This window comes from Pseudoliparis swirei, chromosome 15, assembly GCF_029220125.1.
Source record: "Pseudoliparis swirei isolate HS2019 ecotype Mariana Trench chromosome 15, NWPU_hadal_v1, whole genome shotgun sequence".
Classification (NCBI taxonomy): Eukaryota; Metazoa; Chordata; class Actinopteri; order Perciformes; family Liparidae; genus Pseudoliparis; species Pseudoliparis swirei.
The window spans coordinates 12,836,943-12,864,271 of NC_079402.1; the positions used below are offsets into that span (position 1 = coordinate 12,836,943).

Sequence of the window (27,329 nt, forward strand, 5' to 3'; positions counted from 1 at the left end):
ACGCATCCTTTGAGTCTTCTGGCCAAACACAATTAGCAACATCAACCTATGGGAATGCACAAAACAAGAAACAGTAGATATACAGCTGTTAAGGAGAAAATGGAGCTGGATTGGACACACACTACGAAGAAACACAACAGCAATAACAAAACAGGCACTGACATGGAACCCACAAGGCAAACGGGGTAGAGGACGACCCAAAAACATCTGGAGAAGGAGCACAGAGCAGGAATTCAAGAAGAAGGGGCTCACGTGGAAACAGCTGGAGAGGATGGCTCAGGACAGACGAGGGTGGAAACAATTCATCAATGGCCTATGTTCCGAGAGGAATACAAAGGCCTAACTAACTACTTCAGAATGTGGATATTACCATTTGTAAAGCAATTTAGTGATATTTGATCAAACATACATTAAATACATGTTTGCATTTATATGTGGATATTAGCAATAATACAACTACATATTACAATAACATATACAAGAGTCTCGGAGAAAGTCACAATTCAAACAATAATACTCCTGCTTTTAAATAATTATGCATCTACAAAGCAATAACTCTCGCCTTCTGCCCTCACACAAATTGACTAATTGATTACATATCAAACTGCCTGGAGGAGTTTTGGAGGAATCCTGATGTGTTTATTAAATGTCAGCTTTTATATTGATATGACGCCCAAATATGTTATAGCTCTCAAAATAACTTTATTTGTTTGCAAGGACACTTTTTCACAACCAGGGCAAATAATACAAAATTCCAGATTCCACACTTATCTTTCAGGATTAGTATTAGTATACTGGCAATCAACCAATCAGATCCAGAAATAGGCACCACAACTGTCACATAATCAGACAAAAAATGTGTCTATTTTCTGGAGATTTTTTCTAGCTATTATATAGCAGTAATATAGCTATTATATAGCAATACAAATCCTTGTATTTATTTAACTCCAGCTCACACGCATTCATATACAGGACTGTCTCAGAAAATTAGAATATTGTGATGAAGTTCTTTATTTTCTGTAATGCAATTAAAAAAACAAAAATGTCATGCATTCTGGATTCATTACAAATCAACTGAAATATTGCAAGCCTTTTATTCTTTTAATATTGCTGATTATGGCTTACAGCTTAAGAAAACTCAAATATCCTATCTCTAAATATTAGAATATCATGAAAAAGTATACTAGTAGGGTATTAAACAAATCACTTGAATTGTCTAATTAACTCGAAACACCTGCAAGGGTTTCCTGAGCCTTGACAAACACTCAGCTGTTATAAATCTTTTTTTTTACTTGGTCTGAGGAAATATTAAAATTTTATGAGATAGGATTTTAGAGTTTTCTTAAGCTGTAAGCCATAATCAGCAATATTAAAAGAATAAAAGGCTTGCAATATTTCAGTTGATTTGTAATGAATCCAGAATGCATGACATTTGTGTTTTTTTAATTGCATTACAGAAAATAAAGAACTTTATCACAATATTCTAATTTTCTGAGACAGTCCTGTATATCTTCACTTTCAGTGCAGTGGTCATAGAATAACATTTAGCTTTCTGTGCTTCCCACACAAAATGATAATCTTTTCTGACGCCTCCACTTTGCTCTTCGGTTTTTAAACCAAACCTACCGGTAGAAAAAAAGTCATGTTATTTAGTTGTGATTCTTTTTACATTTAAATAAACAACAGCATTGGATTATCAACACAGGCAAACATTTAAAATATGTCAAATTGACTTGAGCTTAGATGAAATTCAGTGGCATCATAATTCTATTAAAATTAAGTGTTTAAACTTGCACACATTTATAATACGTTAATAACCTGGAGCAGTCTGAACTAACCCTGTATCACGGTGAAAACATGACTATTACTTGTTGAGAGGCTGAACGTGTCTTACCTCTACTCTCTCTTCCCTTAAGTGTGTATGATGTGCTAGTTTCTCCCTTGTGGTCACATCTGGATACTGGTTCTGCAGAAAAAGCTCCTCCAGTGCATCCAGCTGCTCCTCTGTGAAAATAGTACGATGGCGCCTGGTCCGCCTCTGCACCTGACCGGGGGACTGCTCCTCCCTGGGAGCATCTCCGAGTCTGCATGGGTCTGTTAGCATCGCGCGGGGCCACCCGTACTGACAGGCTGCAGGGAGATCTGACTTTAGGTTAGGGTGCAAAGTAAACAAGTCAACAGAAGTGACTTTTCTCATAAAGAGAATGGTATTGGTCTTACCTTCATGAATGAAATCAGTCTGGTAAATGTCTCTACAGTGGGAGCAGTAGCAGCAGCACATGCAGGTATGATGAACAGCCTCTGTCTGGCCTCCGACAGGACTCACTGCCCTCTTTTTTAGTCCAGCGCCACTTGCTCCACATGATCGTCTGTCTCCATTAGTGTTGCTCAGTATGTTATCAATAGTGAAAGGAAAATGTTGTCTCTCTATCCTGATCACTCCATCCATCTCCAAAGAAATTCCAATAAAACAAGCTGCAATGATCACAGGATATTGACACGCTTTTCGACAGTCGAGGCTCAGCGGTTCCTCTGCTTCTCCTCTCTGCACAACGGCGTGTCGGGCCCTTATAGTGAAAATGGGAGGCAAAAAAAAAAGAAGTAAAAACTATAATCCCCCTTGTGGACCAGACACATAAAACGGTTGAAACTTAATTCCTAGCTAATCTGGGCAGTTTTGTGAAGAGGTTAGAGAGGACAGCAGATTCAGTTAATCTTGCCTCATTCCTTTCTCCAAAAGAAATCAGATTTCACTGCATAAAATGAGAAGTGGAGAGCTCCTAAGATCCTTATTGTTGAGGTTTTAGAGAAAAGGGGATTGCTTGGTATTAGAAACCTGGAGTTGAAGATAAACGCTTTCTTTTGGTGTGGCCAGAGACTTGTGTTCTGCTGAATTTGAGGATTATCTCCGAAATTTATTTCATAATGCCGCTTTTCCCATTTAGCTTCATCAACATGTGCTCTTGTGCAAATTAATAGATATGTTCAGAGTAATGACAAACGTTCATGCTGCACTAACAACAACAATGCATACTAAATACACACAGTTTAATAAGGACTCATTTTGCTCTTGATGTGTGGTGACACTAATATATTTGCACGTATCATTACTCAGAAAACAAAAATGGTAAGAATACATTCAGAAAAGGGGTAGTTTTCACTATCATGCATCGTGTGTTTTATCTGTGTGGAGCAGTCTTTCAGCCTCACTTCTCTGACAATGTGCACAGCTGATGTAAAGCTATTACAGGTTAAATTAATCCCCCGCAACAAATCCTGTGATTTCATACAAAGTAATAACACCTTTTTTTTCAGAGAATTAATGGATTTCCACAATCTGTCTTAAGCTCCTCTTATAAGAGCTTTTGAAAACAGATAACAATAAACACCATCCCATCCTTTTCACTTGGGTTTAATAGCATCCGGATTGTTGATGTATAGTTTGCGGAGCATGTGAGATCGCTATCTAGCAGATATTGTGGTCCTCAATAGAAGCAATTGTATCACATCCACATTGGTTCAACCAGTTCAAAATTCATTACTGGGGATTAGATTGATAAAGGTTCATTTTTTGTTGTAAGAGCAATATTTGGTACAAGAGGTAAAGTAAAGAAAAGCCACCCCTGCCCACATTGCTGATACGGATGTTGTTGATATTTAGAGAGCTGCTTGGATGGCTCTCTTAAATTGAAAGTGATTTTCACCTGTAAAACTGGCGCATCAGAAATGGCTCTAGTCAACATCCTACGACTTTATAAGGCCACTTACTACGCTACAAACACACAACTCAAGTGACAAGATGCACAATACTGAGCAGGGTCTACTTCCCCACTCCCCAAAACAATAGTCAACCAAAAATACATTCAGATAAAGTGAGAAAACACGAGGGGGAGGCTGAAAAAAACAATTGTGATTGCTTCATGCCTTTCCTTGATGTGAAGCTACATTTTGAAGACAGTATGTTTATTATTTCTGGAAAATATTACTATGTTATAATTCCGAATTGCAATAAAAACACATTGATTATGGACACAAATCAAACCAGTACAATCCAGACACAGGATTACAAATACACCCACAAGCTGACTGATGATAAATGAAAACCCGACATGGCGTCAGTTAAAAAGCACAGCGTCTCTGTTCTTTGCTGGACCGGAGCCCAACACCTCCTGGGGAATGGGAGATTGTAGCTGTGAGACCAGAACATGCAGAGGATCAACCTTCCTCTCTGTTTACACCAGACTTGCGTGTGCATGGAAACGCATTAACTGTTAAAGGATCAGAAAGGACTAGGTAGTGATACACATCAAGCAAAACAACCACGCGATTGCAGAAACTCCATATCTAAGAGCTACGTTAATACACATATTATGTTGCTTGATTCTAATTTGTTTTGCCCACACAATCTGAAAATGAGCTCTGGGCTCTGGAGTGTAAGTGGGTGGCTTCAACATCACCGTGCATGCTCTATGAACTCAGGGCAACATGTTTTGTTGTACAAGTATTGAAGGTAGAATGACTTTGTTAATTATATTAAAACCCGTTTGAATAATTGTTACATCCTCATGATAGAGCAGACATAACAAAGCTTCACAATTCTGTCTCGGCCATTTTAAAATTAAAATATTGGTGCAACATCAGAGTTTTATCCTGTTAAACAGGGATTTGAAAAAGTGCAAATTGTGTCAAATGTAACCTTGGTTTGACCTATTAATTATTAATCAAGCTGCAAACAGTGAGAGACAACAAAGGAGACAAGGATCATGACAGTAATCAAAAGGTTTCAACAACAAAAACATTCTATTTTATAAATGCAATGCAGAAAAGGGCTTGATGACCCCAGAGATGTTTATCTTTGCACCCCAGGGTGCTGCCTCCCAAAAGCTGAAACGACCCCTGCTCTGTGCCGGAGCAGCAAAAGAGGCCTACACAGAGCGGTGCGCCCCCATGTGACCAAAAGACTACAATGCGCGCGGTTGAACGGCAGAGCGACACAGCGCGGCAGGCAGCTCGCCACTCGCGATAACTCGCGTCGGGCAGCAGCTGGGCGGAAAAGGCGGGAGAAGACTGCCGCTTCCGCGTCCGCGCGCACACACAACGCTGGGGCAAAATGGACGATAAGTTAATATTGGCCGTATTTAATTACCCAGAACTGTACAATGTCACTTTGCCGAATTACCGCTGTACGGAAAGTCGGGTAAATGCGTGGAGAAGCATCAGCATCATACTGGGTCTGCCATGTGAGTATTTCATTGTTTTCTGTTTATCACAACTTTACAGCCAGTTATTTCCTAGCTGACGTTGTTGTGGACGATTAAACACGCATACATGAGAAACCAGTGTGTGTGGCTGGGAAATAGAGGTGTTTCACATGTGTCTTGTATACCATTTTAGTTTTAAAATAATATTGTTTCGGTATCCGCGCGGGCACAGCCGCGTGGTGTCGGGGCAGCCGCGCGCACCGTGCTAGCGGTAGCAGCCGCAGCTCGCACGCTGTAGGCCGCGTTGCACCGCACGGCACGGTCCGGCTCCGCCACGGCGCCGCGTGTCTAGCACGGCACGGCGGAGGAGGAAACGTGCTCCGCGTCACGGACGAGCTGTATTTACAGAGCCGCGTGCTGCTTTCTTTTCTTTTTTAAAATATCTCTCGTAAACGCCGCGAGCTCCATATAAACTGGAAGCGGCGCCACGCGGTGAGATCAAACGCGCCAGAGCCAGGCGAAGATAATCGGACACATGGAGTCATGAGGAATTATGACGAGGCAGCAGAGAACAAGGATGAACTAACAATGACCTCCAGACAAGACCCACTTTCAGATTAATACCTTTCGGTGTTCTTTATGTAACTTTATACAGACTTCAAGCCAACATACTTATTCGATTGTTTCACTTTGACAAAGTTGTGTTTTTGCTATTTTTTGTATTCTATTAACTGTATTAATTAGTCTATTCAGTCGCTGGCCCTTAGTCAGTTACACTCGTATAATTTAATATAATCCAATTAAAATATTGAACACTTTGGAATATTATATATTAAAACAAGGCATTCTGGAAGTGAACTAAATGTCATCTTTGGCTCCATGGATGTCATTTGTCCAATCTTTATACATTGTTATAGATGGTTCATTAATTAATCAACAGACTAAATGGCAATATTGAAAATTAATTGCATTAATGTTGACGTCTAAAATTAAAGCAAACTTCACAGTGGAACAATTGAATTGCTATTGCATTGATTTGCCTGGTTTCATTATATAAAACTATAGAACCCAAAGTAGTTTAAAGGGTATAGCTATTATTTGGTCCATCCTGCTGTCTTTTATTCTAGAATAGAGATCACCATCCACATACCAAGTCTTAAGATCGGCATTACTGGCCAACTTCAACATTAAGAAAGCCTATATTCTATAACACATTTGTTGGGTGAGGAGAGAAACACACTCGTCACAAGCCATTTGTGTCTGCCCCCACCCTGGGCAGCAGATTGCACATCTGCACAAAATGTTTGGGAACCTAATTGTTTGGGGTAAAATGTTAAATGTAATTGTTTCCAAAACTTTGTAGTAAATGTTCCAATTTAGTTTGCCAACTTCTTATGTTCATTCCTGTGCATTGCCTCTCGATGAAGCGTCCTGCTTCTAACGCTATATTTCACCTTTCTAGCTGAGGAGTGTAAAAGAAAATGGAAGAACATGAGAGACCGGTACTTGAAGGAAGTCCGAATGGAGATCAAAGGCAAGAAACAAGGAGAAATTGCGCAAAGCCGATGGAAATATAGACAATTAATGAACTTTATCGCACCCTTCACTGGATCAAGAAGTGGTCTGGCAGACGTCTGCGGTAACAATTTTGACGACCACGATAATCCCGACAACGAATCTGGCAGCAGAGAAACCACATCATCGGAGGCAGTCAAGACGCCGCAGTCCGCCATGAAGGGCCCCGCGAGTCAACCTGACCTCAAGCCCCAGGTAGGCTTGGTGACGCAGATCCATTCCATGGCTCAAGACACACAGATGGCCCAGCTGGCCAAGATGCCCTCGAGCCAACCGATCGGCCCCGTCAGCAAAACTGGACGAAAACGGCGCCTGATGCAAGAGTCACTTTCACGGTCTTCTTTTCCCAGTGCACCGTCTCCCACGAAGTGGCTGGTCAAAGACAATGGCACCTCGGTGCCCATCAGGCCACGGGACGAGGACGAACTGTTCCTTCTGAGCTTTGTCCCCGCTCTGAAGCGACTTGCTCCACAGAAAAGGTGCGAGACAAAAATAAAGATCCAACAGATTATGTATGAAGCGGAGTTCAACGTTGCACAGCCCGGATCTCAAGAGAAACGGACAGCGCCATCCAAGCAGGACTAGGCCAAACAGACTTCTTTTTTACGTTGTGCTTTATAAAAACCTCTTCCACAAAATATCTATTTTTCTTTTTTTACAGCAGTGGTTGAGGCTGAAGTACATCCTTTTTTTAAATGGGAAATTCTATTAATGAAGAATAACTAAACATACTATTGAGCAAGTTTCTGAGTTTTTTTTCCACACAACTGTGGTTTGGTTTGCCCTGATTTGCATATTTAGGAGTAAGAAGAAAAAAAACCCTGACATCTTTATACAGTAATAGGACAACAGACAGACTATGATCAACATCTTTATTTACATATCTTTACTGTCAATAAGATGAAGATTCACATTTAGAAAAGTGGTTTCATGTTGAAACTATAATCCAATCATTTAAGTAATTATTCAGTAATAATCTATATTATTTTTTTACATATAATTACAGTGACAGACAACTATGCAACAAAAAGACAAACATCCTTTTGCAAAAGGAACACCGTTTCATGAGTTACTCTTTCAACTGCTTACATGCAAACACATTCTTTTTTAACCTCAACTAAAATAAAGAAAAAATGCTCCAAATGATTTTGATTTCACAAAATGAGTGAATTTGGTAAATGTCAAAATGTGTAAGATCAGGTAGCTGGATTTAAAAACAAAATTCTTAGTACATTAGTGATCAGAGAGACAAAATGGAGGAGGCTCACGAGCGCATTGACAGCATTACTCAGTAAGATTCTTTGCAATAAAATATTGAAAAATAAATTCCCATATACAACATATGGGTTTGGAAACGTGAATCAACATCCACATTGATGAGCGCAGGTGGTCTTATTTAGTTTAGCACAGTATTTCTGTAAATACAATGATAGTACCAAAACAATCCTCAAAGAGACTACCGAGAATGATCTCTTCCCATTTCTCTGACCTGAACAGCTGGTATGAGTGATCAAAAACAACAGAGGGACAGACGTGTTGTAAAAAGCAGCATGAGGTTTGAAGCCAGCTGGTAGAATTACGGTGATGGAAATATAACAAATAATTGAACTGTGTTAATGAATTAATACTTTAGGCACCCACGTTCGTGGCTTACTTCGAAAGTTGTTATCTTGGTATTAACGTGTCAATATTTTGGAAAAACTGTCATCATTCAACTCAAACATGGCTTTGTGTCAAGAAAAATAAGAACACAAATAAAGTTACCAGAAAGGAAGTAGAAAATCGTGATAATGTGCCATATAATGTTACATATCAGTAAAATAATTTTTAGTTGTCCGAAGAAGTTGTCTTTACCTGCATTTATGCAATCAGCAGCCAAAACATAATCACCAGAGCGACAAACAGGAAGAGTCGAGACAGAAACTGTTCGTCGGTGTGCTGCGGCGTCCCAGGGGCGGCTGTTTGGGAGATTGTTGAACAGGTTATTTCATATATTGTTGGTAAAAGACAGAGTGATCATGGTGAAATGTGTCGCACAAAACTACCTGGAGGTGGTCTGCCGTCGTTGATGTTAAACGCTGTCGCAAAAATACCAAAAGGAAAGGCACCAATTCCAAATGACATTTGGAAACCCCCATCGCCAAAGCCGAACCCTTGAAAGCCCTGTGGAGTATGCGTTTCATCATTAACACGAAGACGGATGTGTCGGGGAGATGTGACGCAACAGCCAGTGAAATGTGTGATCATTCTCAAGAGACGCCTCTACACCTCATCGCTCAGCATTTAATAAACCCCAGAGGGACATGTTCTTCTGTTAATGGATAAAACATGTTTGCTCTGCAGCACCTACATCATCCGATGCAACGCTTTCATCATGACTCAAATCGGACACTGAAAACTACATGAAACTGCCGAAGATGTTTGGAATCAAGAGTACTGACCTGGCACAAAGTTGTGCTGTCAAATACTTTTTGTATTACTATTCAAGTATACTTGTGAAAAGTACTTACACCACGGTTTTCTGGCTCAGGCCTTTGGCCTTGTGGTCGAGGAGGGGTTCTTTCTCTAGAAAACAAAACCACTTTAACAAAAAAAAAGTATACAGATTTGCACTGTTCATGCATTCGTAGCAGTTTCTAGAGACACTTTGACCTGACACAAAAGCACCCACCTGGGGTCTTGTTGATCTGTGCTTCCTCGCCCGTATAGGGGGATTACTTTTTCTCGGCTGATGCCCGCTTTACACACAGGACACACTTGTCTGTTGGGTCTGGTCTCCAACCACTGCACGAAGACAAAGAGATACTTAGGATCTGACTGTCTGCATCGGTTAAAAACTCTCAATAAAAATGCTTGTCATTTGAAAGTTGTGAAGAAGGGGAAAACACAAGTTGGGCTCAGCTTACCTGATGCAAGCAAGGCCAGCTGATTGAGAGGAGGTGCAACGTAACATGAAAGTTGACGGGGAAAAGGTTTGATTAGTAAAAAACAGTCTCAGAACAATCTTGCTGTGCAAAATACACATTGGCTGGAAAGAAAAATGGCAGCCACGTATCCTGTGTTCACGAATGAAAACAATGCACTCGTTGAGTTGAGGGTAAATTCATCTTCTAAAGAGAAAAGGAAGAACAATGTCTTCCTGTTACGTGGATTTAACTTATCTATGAAAATTAATAACTAAATTGGTTGACGCTAAAGCCCTAACTTGTCCTGAATGGAAAAAAATACAGCTACAGTTATATGTGAAGGGATGCACTGGGCTCAGAGGCTGGAGAGTGTGTTTGCATATATACATGAAGCAATCTAAACATGTCTGCCTATAAACTTACTCTACACTTTACAGAACACACTTTGTCAACATCAACAATAGCAATGGATCCCCAAATGCAAGCGACCCAATGATCAAAGATAAGTAGAACAAGTGAATGAACGACATTCCTGCGAGTAAAACAAGTCAATGCCTTGACCGAGTGGGATCACAGTGCTGACCTGTGACCACGAGTCACAAACAGTCGCTGGTCCTCACCAGAAGAGGTGTCCACACAGGCTGATCACTGCGTCCTTAGCGGTGTCCAGACAGATGTTACACTCGAAAGTGCTGTCCTGGTTGCCCCCGTCGGCCGGAATCGAGCTGCTGGATCCGGGACTCGGGTTCTCAGTGGCCGCAGTCGAGCCCGGGGCTGGAGGGGGCGCCGCGGTGGCCATTTAAAAATAGATACACTACACAAGAGTGGAGGGGAGGGGGGGGGGGGCACCCAGCGCTTCACAATAAGTACATAGGGAGGCCCCGTGGATCGGGGTGTATCGCTAACAAAGAGGAGAAGACGAGAGACGGAGCTCCACACAAATACGTGTTAAAAAGAAGAAGTGAAATCCGGTCAATGGCTGCTAGCTCACGCGCGCTCCCATGGAGAGACGGGGCTGCTACGGAGTTGCTCACGTTAGCAAGCGAATAAACTGACTGTTTGACTGCCAAACAGATTAATGGAATCCAAAGTGACGAACGGCAAATACACAATTATTAATCCAAAGTGTCGTTTCGACCGTGATGCTCGAACTGAAAATCAAAACTTGTAGCGAGAAGTTGCGAGATATCCGTGCGTTGGGTTGCGTCACACGTCCGCAGCTCGGCGTTAACGACGCTAATCCGTAGTGCATCCTGGGGAAGGCGGGGGGCGTGGCCACGATATAATGAGTACGTGGGCTTCTGGTGCCCTCAGTAGCGCCTCTCAGGTGCCCACGACTGACAAGGGGATCCACCAATCAGGCATCAGTATCTTTTAAGGTTTCAATCTAGGAATGAGCTACTTCGTTCACATATTTATTTTTCCATTTTGATATAGACATTTCACAAAGAGCATGTTCGATATATCTAATTTGCTTAAAATAAAAAAATAAAATACATTAGGAGCCTACTGTTTGCTAATAGGGCTACATTTATCAAAAGGAACATTTTATATTTATAGAACAGAATACAGTTTCAACATCACAAACATGATTCATTTGTTTATTTTCTTTTAATATTTTTAATATGGATCAATTACTAATTTGTCGTTTAGGAATCCATGTATTTGTGTTTTCCAGTGCACATAGTTTTGATAGTGTTCTCACTGTTTTAGTTCACAGTTTGAACAACCAAATTCAAATCTATTGTGGAAGATGAATTATATTTTATAAAAAATAGCCTTAATAGCTTTACTTTTCCTTGTTTGCATAGATAACACAAGCAATTCATTCACACTCGTAAAAACAATTTAACACAAACAATGGCGAATCTATAACCAACACAGTCCAAATGACAAAACGTGATCGTTGGGTTGTGCAAAATTTGATTCTGTGTAAAAAAATCAATGAGATTATATCGTCATTATGTATAAATCATTGACATATGAATATACAATATATACAGGTAAACATGCCATGACATATGCTTTGTCAATATCACCTTGCTCTTAATGTTCTGTCCTGTGAAATACTGATTGTCATTGATAACTAAGATTTCAATTTGAGTTTACTCAATTTCCATTGGCTTAGTCTTTGAGGTATTGAGACCACCCGTTCGGATGTCCTCCGCCATTGCCTCCTCTATCCTTGATGTCAAAGACCGCCTTAGGATTCGTTTAAAGTCATTACCAATGAACACATAGATAACGGGGGATATTAAACTGTTTGCTGCAGCCAGGGTGGCCCCCACCTTAAGGCCAGCTTGAAGTACATCGAGGCTGTGGTTCTTCAAGTCTGACTCCAAAATAACAAAGCTATGATAGGGGACCCAGCAGAAGAAAAATGACAAGATGAGTACCGCCATGATTTTGTAAGGCTTTGTTGACTTGATGGTCAAACTTCTCAGTTTTAAACAGAGCACTGAACTGCAGAACACAATAATTAGGAAAGGAATCAGGAATCCGCAGATGAATCGAGTCAGAACCACTGCCCTGTGTCTGGAATGGTAACTGGTGTAGCACTGGGTGACTGAGTCGTGGACAGTGGTTTGTCTGAAGATCAGCGAGGGCAATGTTAGGAGTGCAGAAAGGACCCACATGAGGACGACAACTCCAAATGCTTTGCGCACAGTCCGGTGGTTATGTGACCACACCGGAAAACAAATCATGATACAGCGATCAGCACTGATCAGAACCAACAGAAAGACACAGCTGTACATGTTGAGGAAAAGGGCGGAGGAGGTGAGCTTGCACAAAACCAGTCCGAATGGCCAGTGGGAGGTGATCATGTAGAATATTTCCAGAGGCAAAAATGCACAGAACAAAAAGTTTGAAATGGCCACACTGATGTACCAGGTGGTGATGACGGTTCTTTTCATTTTCCATCCACAAATCCAGATCACTAATGAATTTCCTCCAAGGCCAATAAGCGATATCATGATATTGACTGCTACCAACACATGAGACAAAGAAGACTGGGAACTTCTAAAAGTTATTACTTCAGTTGTGAAGTTGTGGTTCTCCGTTTCATTGTCTGGAGTGTAATCCGCATATTCAAAATAATCCATATCCATGCTGGGTATTTTTCCTGAAATATGTGGCACACTATCTTTATTTACAAATATTTACACATAGATGATCACAATTGTTATCAAGAAAATATACATTTATAAAACATGTACTGAAGTACTCACGTTATGTCTCGACGCAGAAGAAATCACTTTGTGCTGCCTTCTCTTCCTCCTATATGCAACTTCTCACTTCTGTTTTGTGGGCAGTATTACTGACGTAAACACAATCTGAATTTGCCATGGAAGTGAGAATCTGCCATCCCCCACTTTCCAAAAAATACATTTTATTTGATTTTGGGTCAGACCATTTTCAACTGTTCAACATAGTTTAAGTGGTCCCAGAAGTCAAAACAACCACAGCAAATTATAATGAATATCTGTCCTACAACAGCCATTATGTAATCACAAAGGAGATCCCCTTCACACAACCACAGCAAGAGACAAAACCACCAGCAGACATCCTCAACCCAGGGAGGGCCTACACCAGTTTACCAGAAGTGTTGAGTGTTTGCATAACTGTTTATTTTTTTGTTGTAACTCAAGGATAGTATTTTTTCGACTATAAATCTCTTTTATGAAAAATAAACCATGAATATAATAAACATAATTCTCTCCATCATGAAAATCTCACATCATGAAATGTACCCATACTATGAAATCACAATTAAAAGTAAATCACACATGTATGGGTTAGTGATCATGTACTTATTAGCCCATAACACACGTCTCTGGCCTGCTTGCTTTTAAATCCAAATTGATAATTTGTGAAGATAACCATCTCCAATCCATTTCACTTAAGAAATAATATTATACATAACTACTAATAATATCAATGAATCTTTTTTTATCTTTAATAGCAGCATATTAACAGCAAATGATTGTAGGTGATCAAGAAAGCCAGTACAACACATGGCACATTAAAACAAATCTTAGATTACATTTTTCTGTCACATTTTACATTGGCAGTGTTGTTGTAAGTATAGTTCCTTAAAAAACATATGCAGTTATGTAACAGAAAAAAAGCTGAGTTAATCATTTTCAGTCAAAGACACAAAATGACCAACACATCTGTGGGGTTTTGTTTTCAGAAAAATAGTCAATACAAATAGTTTCATATGACTTTCTAGAGTATAGGCCGAAGGTTATTTATAAGTAAAAGTCCTGTATTCTCAGTTTGATCTCAATAAAATACTGAATTATTAATGCTGTAATCAAAGTAGCCAAAGTAAGGTATTTGTCATGCAGAATGGCCTACCTTGTAATCTGAATATCATAATGCAGTGTTGTTATGTATTTATATGCCTTCTGCTTCAATTTAAAGACTTTTAAATCACGGCAAAGATGTCACCTTGGGCTTTTAGTGGTTGTGTTGGGCAATTTGGAGCTATTTATTTTACTAATCGACTAATCAAAAAAAGAATTGATTGCAGCCCAACTTGAACGTTTTCTCATTGGTTTAATGATTGTTCACCATGGGGTTAACTACATTAGACAAATATATTTACCCTCCACTGTTTTGCCTAAACTGGACATGCGCAGATGGGATTGTTTCCCCCCGTTCCTTTAAGTGACGTCACGAGGCTTTGCTATATCCGCCCCTCGACGATCAGACTGCGCCATTCCCCTTGACTGTCAACATGGCGAATACCGTGGCGAACAAGTGTCTCAGTCCTCTGGCTTTCCTCGCCAGGAGGCTCTCTGTTCCACAGTTCATGACCCGGTGCTGCTACCACGAGAAGGTAAAACTCTTTTCGTCCGTTACAGCGTCACGAAAGGAGGCCGGTGTTAGGCCGTGTTAGGCCGTAACACCGAGGTCACCGCGTGCTAGCTGCTGTTTGGCTAATGTTTACAAATGGTCACACGAGCTTTTGGTAGTTCTGTCTTAATAAGAGGATCAGGAGAAGGTAAAAGTGGCCACACGGATCAGGTGACTAATTAGATGCAGCTGGTTAAGCGTGTCGCTGGTTTTCTATGGTTGTGTGTACAAATACCTAAATGTTACTGGGGTCATATGGCACGTGATCTAACATTAGTTAACATTTGTTTCACGCCTGCTGGTTGGTAAGTTGAAGACGTCACTTATTTGCCCCTCAGGGCGCCAACACTTTAATACAATTACATCCGATTAATACGCGTTCAGCAACGTGCTAGAAACCTGGACGTGTTCTGTTGTATAACTTCATAAAAAGTGCATCTTCATCTTAGCACAACGTCCTTAACCACATGTTCAGGGTGTGTTTAATGTTGTGAAGTGATCATTTGATGCAACATTGCATGAAAATGCAATCGGAAGCAATTATATATTCAACTTAAATTGGTTAATGCTGGTAAACAGAATCTTTGTTAACGTTTGAATGATTTAAAACCGAATATTTCTATTTTGTCTATCAGGTAACTGTCTGACATCCCACCTGGAGAGAAAGTTGTGTATCCGGAAGATGTACACTAAGATGTTCTTTAACAAGCTGGATCACAGAGATGTCGTTCAACTAATTGAATTCTACACCACATAATTAGTTAAACATTGGAAAGATAAATAATGTGTATAACTTACTTTTGTGATAACGAACTATAATTCAAAATATGTGTATTAAATGTAGTCCTTTATACGATGTCTTGTGATACAAGCTCAAAGTCAGAATGACTCGACAGGAACACAGGGGAGGAGGAGGAGGATGAGGAGGAGGAGGTTTAGTTGACAATGAAATCCTGCCCTAATCTGTTTTCCAATGTCTCTTATGTAACTGTTAATACTTGTAGTTGTATAACAAGACTCCATTTCTAATTGTCCCAGGATGCTATTGTGGTTTTTCGTCATCACATATTTTCCAGGATGGTGCAAGACTCAACTTGCTAAAACGCACTTTGACACGCTGTTTTCTTTCCTAACATAATATTTCCTTTATTTACTCTCTGAAGGTGGTGGATCATTATGAGAACCCGAGAAATGTTGGCACGTTGGACAAAAGCTCCAAAAATGTTGGTACCGGTCTGGTTGGTGCCCCGGCCTGTGGCGACGTGATGAAGCTCCAGGTATGATTATCACTAAACACAGACGGGTTACACCGTAGGTACCGCATGTACTGCATGTATATCTGTATGTTTGGTTATAGCTCAGTATTGCCATGAAACTATCTCCTGTTTATTTACAGTTAAGGAATCTTATTTTACTCCTGTGGTTATATTTCGAGTTATTTTCCAAACTTACATGTTGGCAGATTGAGGTGGACGACCAGGGGAAGATTGTGGATGCCAAGTTCAAAACCTTTGGCTGTGGCTCTGCTATTGCCTCCAGTTCTTTGGCCACTGAGTGGGTGAAGGGCAAATCTGTGAGTTAATTCACTACAGACACTTCTTTCTCTGCCTCCTTGGAGTGACATGCATTGCTTTTCCTATTCTCATTCATTCTGCTCTTCTTAATGTGATCATTTACTGGAAAGGCTTCGTGTTTCCACTAACTGGGCTTTTCTCTCCAGGTGGACGAAGCTTTGCAAATAAGGAACACCGACATTGCCAAAGAGCTCTCTCTTCCACCGGTTAAACTTCACTGCTCCAGTAAGTTATAAGGAATTTAATTTTTGTTGTTGATGATCTACCTTTCCAAACTGCTCCACACATGCGTGTATATTTAATGGATTGAATTGTTTCTCATCAGTGCTCGCAGAGGATGCCATCAAGGCGGCCCTGGCTGACTACCGCCTCAAGCAAAAAGATGTTCAGCAGGAGGCAGTCCGAGCCAGCAGCTAAACAGAGCTCGCTCACTCCCAACTGGGCGCCACTGTTATACTCCTGCTGTCCAGAGGAGAAGTAACAGCAGTCCTCACTTTCCTGCAGTATTGATGAGGCACACCTTGTATGTCGATGACCAGTACACCATCGTAACCGGCATCCCTCCGGCGCAGTGTCCCACCAGGCTTTATATCTCAGTCTGAGGTCCTGTTACCCTGCATACTGTGTCTTCTTAGCCTGTCATGTAAACGCACAATAAGCAATGTTTGGGCTGTTGGTACAAAAGTGAGCCTTATTTTTGGGAGTGTTATATTTTAAGATTCTGAGCCTGAGTGTTTAGTTTTGAGGGATTATTCTAGCTGCTCCCTAAGCAGTGACCTTTTGGATATGCAATTATACAAAGTGGCTTGAAGCGATGAAAGAGTCCACTGGTTTAAGTGTAATGTTTATGATTAGTTATTAATGCTTTGTTGACGATACGCAATAAAAGCATCCTGAAACCAAAATATGTTTATCAGGCTGTGGTTTTCTATACTTTACTAATCTTGAACATGCAAACACTGATCCGTAAAACATGAGACCACACCATGTTTCATACCTGCAAACTTGTCACCATTCGGTGAAATTCACCGTTTTGAAATCAAAATAGGTCATCCACGTGAATCGTGTAGATCCGAAGAGTTTTTGTTTTGGGGTTGTGGGTCAACTGGCCGTCCGGCGTTTATGAGATTGGAGTGGGACACGGAGAAAATGTGATGTGGTGCTCTTCGAAATAAAACATCTTTGATGGGACGTGTCGCGTCTTGGCCAATCAGCGTTAAGATGTCGACAAATATATCTTGTTCTGCCTCTTTTGTGATATACATGCCTAAAAGGTGCCTAATATTTCTAGACTGAAATATCGGCACTATAACAGGATTTTTTTAGTCACCTATTTTGTGGTGCCCCCTCAGGACTTGGTGCCCTATGCACAGCGCGTGAAAGCGTTATGAGCGGCGCTGTATATACAGGACTGTCTCAGAAAATTAGAATATTGTGATAAAGTTCTTTATTTTCTGTAATGCAATTAAAAAATCATGTCATGCATTCTGGATTCATTACAAATCAACTGAAATATTGCAAGCCTTTTATTCTTTTAATATTGCTGATTATGGCTTAAGAAAACTCTAAAATCCTATCTCATAAAATTTGAATATTTCCTCAGACCAAGTTAAAAAAAAGATCAAACATTTGAAAATGTGTTTCCAGGTGTTTCGAGTTAATTAGACGATTCAAGTGATTTGTTTAATACCCTACTAGTATACTTTTTCATGATATTCTAATATTTAGAGATAGGATATTTGAGTTTTCTTAAGCTGTAAGCCATAATCAGCCATATTAAAAGAATAAAAGGCTTGCAATATTTCAGTTGATTTGTAATGAATCCAGAATGCATGACATTTTTGTTTTTTTAATTGCATTACAGAAAATAAAGAACTTTATCACAATATTCTAATTTTCTGAGACAGTCCTGTATATATATTAGGGCTGGGCACGTTAACGCGTTAATCTTGCGTTAACGCAGCACTTTATTAACGCCGACAATTATTTTATCGCGCATTAACGCATTTTTATTTTATTTTTTTATTTTTATTTTTAGAATTTTTTTAGACAAAAGACAATACATAGACATAACACCTAGAGGACTATAAACAATGCAGACGACAAAACAATGGACATAACATCATAAAGTCAGAGTATTTGTGGGGGAAAAAGAATCTCAACAAATCCCCTTCACACAACCACAGCAAGAGACAAAACCACCAGCGGACATCCTCAACCCAGGGAGGGCCTACACCAGTTTACCAGAAGTGTTGAGTGTTTGCATAACTGTTTATTTTTTTGTTGTAACTCAAGGATAGTATTTTTTCGACTATAAATCTCTTATGAAAAATAAACCATGAATATAATAAACATAATTCTCTCCATCATGAAAATCTCACATCATGAAATGTACCCATACTATGACATCACAATTAAAAGTAAATCACACATGTATGGGTTAGTGATCATGTACTTATTAGCCCATAACACACGTCTCTGGCCTGCTTGCTTTTAAATCCAAATTGATAATTTGTGAAGATAACCATCTCCAATCCATTTCACTTAAGAAATAATATTATACATAACTATTAATAATATCAATGAATCTTTTTTTAATCTTTAATAGCAGCATATTAACAGCAAATGATTGTAGGTGATCAAGAAAGCCAGTACAACACATGGCACATTAAAACAAATCTTAGATTACATTTTTCTGTCACATTTTACATTGGCAGTGTTGTAAGTATAGTTCCTTAAAAAACATATGCAGTTATGTAACAGAAAAAAAGCTGAGTTCATCATTTTCAGTCAAAGACACAAAATGACCAACACATCTGTGGGGTTTTGTTTTCAGAAAAATAGTCAATACAAATAGTTTCATATGACTTTCTAGAGTATAGGCCGAAGGTTATTTATAAGTAAAAGTCCTGTATTCTCAGTTTGATCTCAATAAAATACTGAATTATTAATGCTGTAATCAAAGTAGCCAAAGTAAGGTATTTGTCATGCAGAATGGCCTACCTTGTAATCTGAATATCATAATGCAGTGTTGTTATGTATTTATATGCCTTCTGCTTCAATTTAAAGACTTTTAAATCACGGCAAAGATGTCACCTTGGGCTTTTAGTGGTTGTGTTGGGCAATTTGGAGCTATTTATTTTACTCGACTAATCAAAAAAAGAATTGATTGCAGCCCAACTTGAACGTTTTCTCATTGGTTTAATGATTGTTCACCATGGGGTTAACTACATTAGACAAATATATTTACCCTCCACTGTTTTGTCTAAACTGGACATGCGCAGATGGGATTGTTTTCCCCCGTTCCTTTAAGTGACGTCACGAGGCTTTGCTATATCCGCCCCTCGACGATCAGACTGCGCCATTCCCCTTGACTGTCAACATGGCGAATACCGTGGCGAACAAGTGTCTCAGTCCTCTGGCTTTCCTCGCCAGGAGGCTCTCTGTTCCACAGTTCATGACCCGGTGCTGCTACCACGAGAAGGTAAAACTCTTTTCGTCCGTTACAGCGTCACGAAAGGAGGCCGGTGTTAGGCCGTAACACCGAGGTCACCGCGTGCTAGCTGCTGTTTGGCTAATGTTTACAAATGGTCACACGAGCTTTTGGTAGTTCTGTCTTAATAAGAGGATCAGGAGAAGGTAAAAGTGGCCACACGGATCAGGTGACTAATTAGATGCAGCGTGTCGCTGGTTTTCTATGGTTGTGTGTACAAATACCTAAATGTTACTGGGGTCATATGGCACGTGATCTAACATTAGTTAACATTTGTTTCACGCCTGCTGGATGGTAAGTTGAAGACGTCACTTATTTGCCCCTCAGGGCGCCAACACTTTAATACAATTACATCCGATTAATACGCGTTCAGCAACGTGCTAGAAACCTGGACGTGTTCTGTTGTATAACTTCATAAAAAGTGCATCTTCATCTTAGCACAACGTCCTTAACCACATGTTCAGGGTGTGTTTAATGTTGTGAAGTGATCATTTGATGCAACATTGCATGAAAATGCAATCAGAAGCAATTATATAGTCAACTTAAATTGGTTAATGCTGGTAAACAGAATCTTTGTTCATGTTTGAATGATTTAAAACCGAATATTTCTATTTTGTCTATCAAGTAACTGTCTGACATCCCACCTGGAGAGAAAGTTGTGAATCCGGAAGATGTACACTAAGATGTTCTTTAACAAGCTGGATCACAGAGATGTCGTTCAACTAATTGTATTCTACACCACATAATTAGTTAAACATTGGAAAGATAAATAATGTGTATAACTTACTTTTGTGATAACGAACTATAATTCAAAATATGTGTATTAAGTGTAGTCCTTTATACGATGTCTTGTGATACAAGCTCAAAGTCAGAATGACTCGACAGGAACACAGGGAGGAGGAGGAGGAGGAGGAGGAGGAGGAGGAGGAGGAGGGCAGGAGTTGGTTTAGTTGACAATGAAATCCTGCCCTAATCTGTTTTCCAATGTCTCTTATGTAACTGTTAATACTTGTAGTTGTATAACAAGACTCCATTTCTAATTGTCCCAGGATGCTATTGTGGTTTTTCTTCATCACATATTTTCCAGGATGGTGCAAGACTCAACTTGCTAAAACCCACTTTGACACGCTGTTTTCTTTCCTAACATAATATTTCCTTTATTTACTCTCTGAAGGTGGTGGATCATTATGAGAACCCGAGAAATGTTGGCACGTTGGACAAAAGCTCCAAAAATGTTGGTACCGGTCTGGTTGGTGCCCCGGCCTGTGGCGACGTGATGAAGCTCCAGGTATGATTATCACTAAACACAGACGGGTTACACCGTAGGTACCGCATGTACTGCATGTATATCTGTATGTTTGGTTATAGCTCAGTATTGCCATGAAACTATCTCCTGTTTATTTACAGTTAAGGAATCTTATTTTACTCCTGTGGTTATATTTCGAGTTATTTTTCAAACTTACATGTTGGCAGATTGAGGTGGACGACCAGGGGAAGATTGTGGATGCCAAGTTCAAAACCTTTGGCTGTGGCTCTGCTATTGCCTCCAGTTCTTTGGCCACTGAGTGGGTGAAGGGCAAATCTGTGAGTTAATGCACTACAGACACTTCTTTCTCTGCCTCCTTGGAGTGACATGCATTGCTTTTCCTATTCTCATTCATTCTGCTCTTCTTAATGTGATCATTTACTGGAAAGGCTTTGTTTCCACTAACTGGGCTTTTCTCTCCAGGTGGACGAAGCTTTGCAAATAAGGAACACCGACATTGCCAAAGAGCTTTCTCTTCCACCGGTTAAACTTCACTGCTCCAGTAAGTTATAAGGGATTTAATTTTTGTTGTTGATGATCTACCTTTCCAAACTGCTCCACACATGCGTGTATATTTAATGGATTGAATTGTTTCTCATCAGTGCTCGCAGAGGATGCCATCAAGGCGGCCCTGGCTGACTACCGCCTCAAGCAAAAAGATGTTCAGCAGGAGGCAGTCCGAGCCAGCAGTTAAACAGAGCTCGCTCACTCCCAACTGGGCGCCACTGTTATCGTCCTGCTGTCCAGAGGAGAAGTAACAGCAGTCCTCACTTTCCTGCAGTATTGATGAGGCACACCTTGTATGTCGATGACCAGTACACCATCGTAACCGGCATCCCTCCGGCGCAGTGTCCCACCAGGCTTTCTATCTCAGTCTGAGGTCCTGTTACCCTGCATACTGTGTCTTCTTAGCCTGTCATGTAAACGCACAATAAGCAATGTTTGGGCTGTTGGTACAAAAGTGAGCCTTATTTTTGGGAGTGTTATATTTTAAGATTCTGAGCCTGAGTGTTTAGTTTTGAGGGATTATTCTAGCTGCTCCCTAAGCAGTGACCTTTAGGATATGCAATTATACAAAGTGGCTTGAAGCGATGAAAGAGTCCACTGTTTTAAGTGTAATGTTTATGATTAGTTATTAATGCTTTGTTGACGATACGCAATAAAAGCATCCTGAAACCAAAATATGTTTATCAGGCTGTGGTTTTCTATACTTTACTAATCTTGAACATGCAAACACTGATCCGTAAAACATGAGACCACACCATGTTTCATACCTGCAAACTTGTCACCATTCGGTGAAATTCACCGTTTTGAAATCAAAATAGGTCATCCACGTGAATCGTGTAGATCCGAAGAGTTTTTGTTTTGGGGTAGGGGGGTTGTGGGTCAACTGGCCGGCCGGCATTTATGAGATTGGAGTGGGACACGGAGAAAATGTGATGTGGTGCTCTTCGCAATAAAACATCTTTGATGGGACGTGTCGCGTCTTGGCCAATCGGCGTTAAGTTGTCGACATCGTTTGGGGCCCGCTACATCTACTGCAGTCATGCTGCACGTTGTATCGATACTAACACGTTATCCGTACGTTAAAAACGATATGATTTAGCATATTTTTAGTATCAATACTTCATTAAAAGAGTGTAACATGAATGATGAAGCTTCAGTAAATTATCGTAGCACGAAGATTTGAGGCAGGGAGAAACAGCTGTAGAGAGTGAAGGTATTGTTATGTTCGCTCGCTTTGGCGGTGCTGTATGTTGATAGTTATTAAGTGTAGTAGTTAAAGAGAAAACAGTTAATTAAGGCTAGCGCCGTTTAGCTAGCGGATGCTAATCGCGCGCTAGTGGACAATGGGGCGGTTTGGTGGGAATCACCTTGTGTGATTCTCCTACACTCCATCCCGGGGTTGGGTGGGGTTCACAGAAGGGCGGATAGGCTCGGAGAGTAAAGTGTCCCGCGCACGTTTCAGCATCATGTGTCTCCTCTGTTTTCATCAGTCAGGGCGTGTGAATGCAGCGCCCACTTCTCATCAATATAATGCACAGTCACTCCGAGGTCATTGTGGTTACAGAGTGATGTCCAGTAGGGTGACCAGATTTGAGTTTGTGAAAAAGAGGACACTTCGTCTGGGGGGGGCTGAGATTAAACATCTCTCTTGTTCTGCCTGTTTTGTGATATACATGCCTAAAAGGTGCCTAATATTTCTAGACTGAAATAATATCGGCATTATAATTATTATAACTATGAGGATTTTTAGTTGCCTATTTTGTGGAGCCCCCTCAGGACTTTGTGCCCTACGCACAGCGCGTAGTGCATTATGGGAGCGGCGACGCTGGTTGTAGTGTATAGCATGCCGCACAAACAACAATGAACTAGTGGAGGCGGCAAGGTGCTCCGTGTTGCCAGATTGGAGATGGTGAAGTATCGTACCAAAGGCTCAAAATGGTTGTATTTGGAGGATAATTATCGTGTATCTGGCAACCCTGAGATCGGTCGACCAATGACTGTCCTCTCTACAGTCAGAGCTCACGTAAGAAGGGAGATACCATTTCCAAAACTTGTCAGGGGTAAATACGAGTTTATGAAAACCCAGAGAAAAACAAATATCCGACAAAGCAAAATCCCGGACGTTTTTGGAATCCCTGCCGGACGCATTTTTTAGGGCTCAAAAGCAGGACATGTCCGGGGAAAACTGGACGTCTGGTCACCCGATGTCCAGTCGTCCCCAGTGAGAGCAACAGGGTGCACGTTGTGAAGCTGTCGCTTTTGCAGTCCTCTCCTTTTCATACAACTCGTGTATTCTCCGTGTGATGTGTGTCTTGATGTGTGTATGATGTGTGTCATACCTGCCGTCATTTGTTGAGATTCTTTTTCCCCCACAAATACTCTGACTTGATGTTATGTCCATTGTTTTGTCGTCTGCATTGTTTATAGTCCTCTAGGTGTTATGTCTATGTATTGTCTTGTCTAAAAAAAGTATTTAAAAAAAATAAAAAAATATAAAAAATTTAAAAAAAACGCGTTAATGCGCGATAAAATAATTGTCGGCGTTAATTAAGTGCTGCGTTAACGCAAGATTAACGCGTTAACGTGCCCAGCCCTAATATATATATATATATACAGCGCCGCCGCTCCCATAACGCGCACTACGCGCTGTGCATAGGGCACCAAGTCCTGAGGGGGCACCACAAAATAGGTGACTAAAAAAATCCTGTTATAATTATAATGCCGATATTTCAGTCTAGAAATATTAGGCACCTTTTAGGCATGTATATCACAAAAGAGGCAGAACAAGATATATTTGTCGACATCTTAACGCTGATTGGCCAAGACGCGACACGTCCCATCAAAGAGGTTTTATTTCGAAGAGCACCACATCACATTTTCTCCGTGTCCCACTCCAATCTCATAAACGCCGGACGGCCAGTTGACCCACAACCCCCCTACCCCAAAACAAAAACTCTTCGGATCTACACGATTCACGTGGATGACCTATTTTGATTTCAAAACGGTGAATTTCACCGAATGGTGACAAGTTTGCAGGTATGAAACATGGTGTGGTCTCATGTTTTACGGATCAGTGTTTGCATGTTCAAGATTAGTAAAGTATAGAAAACCACAGCCTGATAAACATATTTTGGTTTCAGGATGCTTTTATTGCGTACCGTCAACAAAGCATTAATAACTAATCATAAACATTACACTTAAAACAGTGGACTCTTTCATCGCTTCAAGCCACTTTGTATAATTGCATATCCTAAAGGTCACTGCTTAGGGAGCAGCTAGAATAATCCCTCAAAACTAAACACTCAGGCTCAGAATCTTAAAATATAACACTCCCAAAAATAAGGCTCACTTTTGTACCAACAGCCCAAACATTGCTTATTGTGCGTTTACATGACAGGCTAAGAAGACACAGTATGCAGGGTAACAGGACCTCAGACTGAGATAGAAAGCCTGGTGGGACACTGCGCCGGAGGGATGCCGGTTACGATGGTGTACTGGTCATCGACATACAAGGTGTGCCTCATCAATACTGCAGGAAAGTGAGGACTGCTGTTACTTCTCCTCTGGACAGCAGGAGTATAACAGTGGCGCCCAGTTGGGAGTGAGCGAGCTCTGTTTAGCTGCTGGCTCGGACTGCCTCCTGCTGAACATCTTTTTGCTTGAGGCGGTAGTCAGCCAGGGCCGCCTTGATGGCATCCTCTGCGAGCACTGATGAGAAACAATTCAATCCATTAAATATACACGCATGTGTGGAGCAGTTTGGAAAGGTAGATCATCAACAACAAAAATGTAATTCCTTATAACTTACTGGAGCAGTGAAGTTTAACCGGTGGAAGAGAGAGCTCTTTGGCAATGTCGGTGTTCCTTATTTGCAAAGCTTCGTCCACCTGGAGAGAAAAGCCCAGTTAGTGGAAACAAAGCCTTTCCAGTAAATGATCACATTAAGAAGAGCAGAATGAATGAGAATAGGAAAAGCAATGCATGTCACTCCAAGGAGGCAGAGAAAGAAGTGTCTGTAGTGCATTAACTCACAGATTTGCCCTTCACCCACTCAGTGGCCAAAGAACTGGAGGCAATAGCAGAGCCACAGCCAAAGGTTTTGAACTTGGCATCCACAATCTTCCCCTGGTCGTCCACCTCAATCTGCCAACATGTAAGTTTGAAAAATAACTCGAAATATAACCACAGGAGTAAAATAAGATTCCTTAACTGTAAATAAACAGGAGATAGTTTCATGGCAATACTGAGCTATAACCAAACATACAGATATACATGCAGTACATGCGGTACCTACGGTGTAACCCGTCTGTGTTTAGTGATAATCATACCTGGAGCTTCATCACGTCGCCACAGGCCGGGGCACCAACCAGACCGGTACCAACATTTTTGGAGCTTTTGTCCAACGTGCCAACATTTCTCGGGTTCTCATAATGATCCACCACCTTCAGAGAGTAAATAAAGGAAATATTATGTTAGGAAAGAAAACAACGTGTCAAAGTGGGTTTTAGCAAGTTGAGTCTTGCACCATCCTGGAAAATATGTGATGAAGAAAAACCACAATAGCATCCTGGGACAATTAGAAATGGAGTCTTGTTATACAACTACAAGTATTAACAGTTACATAAGAGACATTGGAAAACAGATTAGGGCAGGATTTCATTGTCAACTAAACCTCCTCCTCCTCCTCCTCCTCCCCTGTGTTCCTGTCGAGTCATTCTGACTTTGAGCTTGTATCACAAGACATCGTATAAAGGACTACATTTAATACACATATTTTGAATTATAGTTCGTTATCACAAAAGTAAGTTATACACATTATTTATCTTTCCAATGTTTAACTAATTATGTGGTGTAGAATACAATTAGTTGAACGACATCTCTGTGATCCAGCTTGTTAAAGAACATCTTAGTGTACATCTTCCGGATTCACAACTTTCTCTCCAGGTGGGATGTCAGACAGTTACTTGATAGACAAAATAGAAATATTCGGTTTTAAATCATTCAAACATGAACAAAGATTCTGTTTACCAGCATTAACCAATTTTAGTTGACTATATAATTGCTTCTGATTGCATTTTCATGCAATGTTGCATCAAATGATCACTTCACAACATTAAACACACCCTGAACATGTGGTTAAGGACGTTGTGCTAAGATGAAGATACACTTTTTATGAAGTTATACAACAGAACACGTCCAGGTTTCTAGCACGTTGCTGAACGCGTATTAATCGGATGTAATTGTATTAAAGTGTTGGCGCCCTGAGGGGCAAATAAGTGACGTCTTCAACTTACCAACCAGCAGGCGTGAAACAAATGTTAACTAATGTTAGATCACGTGCCATATGACCCCAGTAACATTTAGGTATTTGTACACACAACTATAGAAAACCAGCGACACGCTTAACCAGCTGCATCTAATTAGTCACCTGATCCGTGTGGCCACTTTTACCTTCTCCTGATCCTCTTATTAAGACAGAACTACCAAAAGCTCGTGTGACCATTTGTAAACATTAGCCAAACAGCAGCTAGCACGCGGTGACCTCGGTGTTACGGCCTAACACGGCCTAACACCGGCCTCCTTTCGTGACGCTGTAACGGACGAAAAGAGTTTTACCTTCTCGTGGTAGCAGCACCGGGTCATGAACTGTGGAGCAGAGAGCCTCCTGGCGAGGAAAGCCAGAGGACTGAGACACTTGTTCGCCACGGTATTCGCCATGTTGACAGTCAAGGGGAATGGCGCAGTCTGATCGTCGAGGGGCGGATATAGCAAAGCCTCGTGACGTCACTTAAAGGAACGGGGGAAAACAATCCCATCTGCGCATGTCCAGTTTAGACAAAACAGTGGAGGGTAAATATATTTGTCTAATGTAATTAACCCCATGGTGAACAATCATTAAACCAA

General features: G+C 40.7%; 6 protein-coding genes across 6 annotated transcripts; 3 read left to right on the top strand and 3 right to left on the bottom strand.

Annotated features, from left to right (window-relative positions):
- The first annotated feature begins 2,792 nt into the window (after window positions 1-2,792).
- LOC130205106 (transcription factor Adf-1-like) lies at window positions 2,793-7,519 on the top strand. The gene is made up of 2 exons (XM_056432255.1): window positions 2,793-5,240; window positions 6,664-7,519. The coding sequence occupies exons 1-2, from the start codon at window positions 5,111-5,113 to the stop codon at window positions 7,359-7,361; spliced, it is 828 nt and encodes a 275-aa protein (XP_056288230.1). The 5' UTR covers window positions 2,793-5,110; the 3' UTR covers window positions 7,362-7,519.
- Window positions 7,520-7,634: 115 nt separating this feature from the next.
- On the bottom strand, window positions 7,635-10,917 carry rnf185 (ring finger protein 185). The gene is made up of 6 exons (XM_056432256.1): window positions 10,303-10,917; window positions 9,683-9,701; window positions 9,448-9,560; window positions 9,287-9,341; window positions 8,822-8,939; window positions 7,635-8,734 (listed from the first exon to the last, which is right to left on the bottom strand). Exons 1-6 carry the CDS (start codon window positions 10,479-10,481, stop codon window positions 8,637-8,639), a joined length of 582 nt encoding a protein of 193 aa, XP_056288231.1. The 5' UTR covers window positions 10,482-10,917; the 3' UTR covers window positions 7,635-8,636.
- A 167-nt stretch (window positions 10,918-11,084) lies between these two features.
- On the bottom strand, window positions 11,085-14,142 carry LOC130205105 (chemerin-like receptor 1). The gene is made up of 2 exons (XM_056432254.1): window positions 12,913-14,142; window positions 11,085-12,806 (listed from the first exon to the last, which is right to left on the bottom strand). The coding sequence occupies exon 2, from the start codon at window positions 12,790-12,792 to the stop codon at window positions 11,788-11,790; it is 1,005 nt and encodes a 334-aa protein (XP_056288229.1). The 5' UTR covers window positions 12,793-12,806; window positions 12,913-14,142; the 3' UTR covers window positions 11,085-11,787.
- Window positions 14,143-14,392: 250 nt separating this feature from the next.
- On the top strand, window positions 14,393-17,024 carry LOC130205108 (iron-sulfur cluster assembly scaffold protein IscU-like). Its single transcript, XM_056432258.1, has 5 exons — window positions 14,393-14,528; window positions 15,709-15,822; window positions 16,008-16,118; window positions 16,266-16,344; window positions 16,445-17,024. The coding sequence occupies exons 1-5, from the start codon at window positions 14,427-14,429 to the stop codon at window positions 16,534-16,536; spliced, it is 498 nt and encodes a 165-aa protein (XP_056288233.1). The 5' UTR covers window positions 14,393-14,426; the 3' UTR covers window positions 16,537-17,024.
- Window positions 17,025-19,461: 2,437 nt separating this feature from the next.
- On the top strand, window positions 19,462-22,100 carry LOC130205385 (iron-sulfur cluster assembly scaffold protein IscU-like). Its single transcript, XM_056432713.1, has 5 exons — window positions 19,462-19,603; window positions 20,787-20,900; window positions 21,086-21,196; window positions 21,342-21,420; window positions 21,521-22,100. Exons 1-5 carry the CDS (start codon window positions 19,502-19,504, stop codon window positions 21,610-21,612), a joined length of 498 nt encoding a protein of 165 aa, XP_056288688.1. The 5' UTR covers window positions 19,462-19,501; the 3' UTR covers window positions 21,613-22,100.
- A 2,453-nt stretch (window positions 22,101-24,553) lies between these two features.
- LOC130205384 (iron-sulfur cluster assembly scaffold protein IscU-like) lies at window positions 24,554-27,176 on the bottom strand. The gene is made up of 5 exons (XM_056432712.1): window positions 27,042-27,176; window positions 25,754-25,867; window positions 25,458-25,568; window positions 25,234-25,312; window positions 24,554-25,133 (listed from the first exon to the last, which is right to left on the bottom strand). Exons 1-5 carry the CDS (start codon window positions 27,141-27,143, stop codon window positions 25,042-25,044), a joined length of 498 nt encoding a protein of 165 aa, XP_056288687.1. The 5' UTR covers window positions 27,144-27,176; the 3' UTR covers window positions 24,554-25,041.
- Between the last annotated feature and the right edge of the window lie 153 nt (window positions 27,177-27,329).

Bases quoted from the DNA above. Each gene is read 5' to 3' on its own strand.
- LOC130205108 (XM_056432258.1), top strand. From the start codon at position 14,427: ATGGCGAATACCGTGGCGAACAAGTGTCTCAGTCCTCTGGCTTTCCTC. The intron at 15,823-16,007 runs GTATGATTATCA...ACATGTTGGCAG, and splicing joins GCGACGTGATGAAGCTCCAG to ATTGAGGTGGACGACCAGGG. The intron at 16,345-16,444 runs GTAAGTTATAAG...GTTTCTCATCAG, and splicing joins GGTTAAACTTCACTGCTCCA to TGCTCGCAGAGGATGCCATC.
- LOC130205384 (XM_056432712.1), bottom strand. From the start codon at position 27,143: ATGGCGAATACCGTGGCGAACAAGTGTCTCAGTCCTCTGGCTTTCCTC. The intron at 25,868-27,041 runs GTAAAACTCTTT...TACTCTCTGAAG, and splicing joins GGTGCTGCTACCACGAGAAG to GTGGTGGATCATTATGAGAA. The intron at 25,134-25,233 runs GTAAGTTATAAG...GTTTCTCATCAG, and splicing joins GGTTAAACTTCACTGCTCCA to TGCTCGCAGAGGATGCCATC.
- LOC130205385 (XM_056432713.1), top strand. From the start codon at position 19,502: ATGGCGAATACCGTGGCGAACAAGTGTCTCAGTCCTCTGGCTTTCCTC. The intron at 20,901-21,085 runs GTATGATTATCA...ACATGTTGGCAG, and splicing joins GCGACGTGATGAAGCTCCAG to ATTGAGGTGGACGACCAGGG. The intron at 21,197-21,341 runs GTGAGTTAATGC...TTTTCTCTCCAG, and splicing joins AGTGGGTGAAGGGCAAATCT to GTGGACGAAGCTTTGCAAAT.
- rnf185 (XM_056432256.1), bottom strand. From the start codon at position 10,481: ATGGCCACCGCGGCGCCCCCTCCAGCCCCGGGCTCGACTGCGGCCACT. The intron at 8,940-9,286 runs GTAAGTACTTTT...CATACTCCACAG, and splicing joins CTGAGCCAGAAAACCGTGGT to GGCTTTCAAGGGTTCGGCTT. The intron at 8,735-8,821 runs GTAGTTTTGTGC...TCTCCCAAACAG, and splicing joins CGACGGCAGACCACCTCCAG to CCGCCCCTGGGACGCCGCAG.
- LOC130205106 (XM_056432255.1), top strand. From the start codon at position 5,111: ATGGACGATAAGTTAATATTGGCCGTATTTAATTACCCAGAACTGTAC. The intron at 5,241-6,663 runs GTGAGTATTTCA...TCACCTTTCTAG, and splicing joins CATCATACTGGGTCTGCCAT to CTGAGGAGTGTAAAAGAAAA.
- LOC130205105 (XM_056432254.1), bottom strand. From the start codon at position 12,792: ATGGATATGGATTATTTTGAATATGCGGATTACACTCCAGACAATGAA.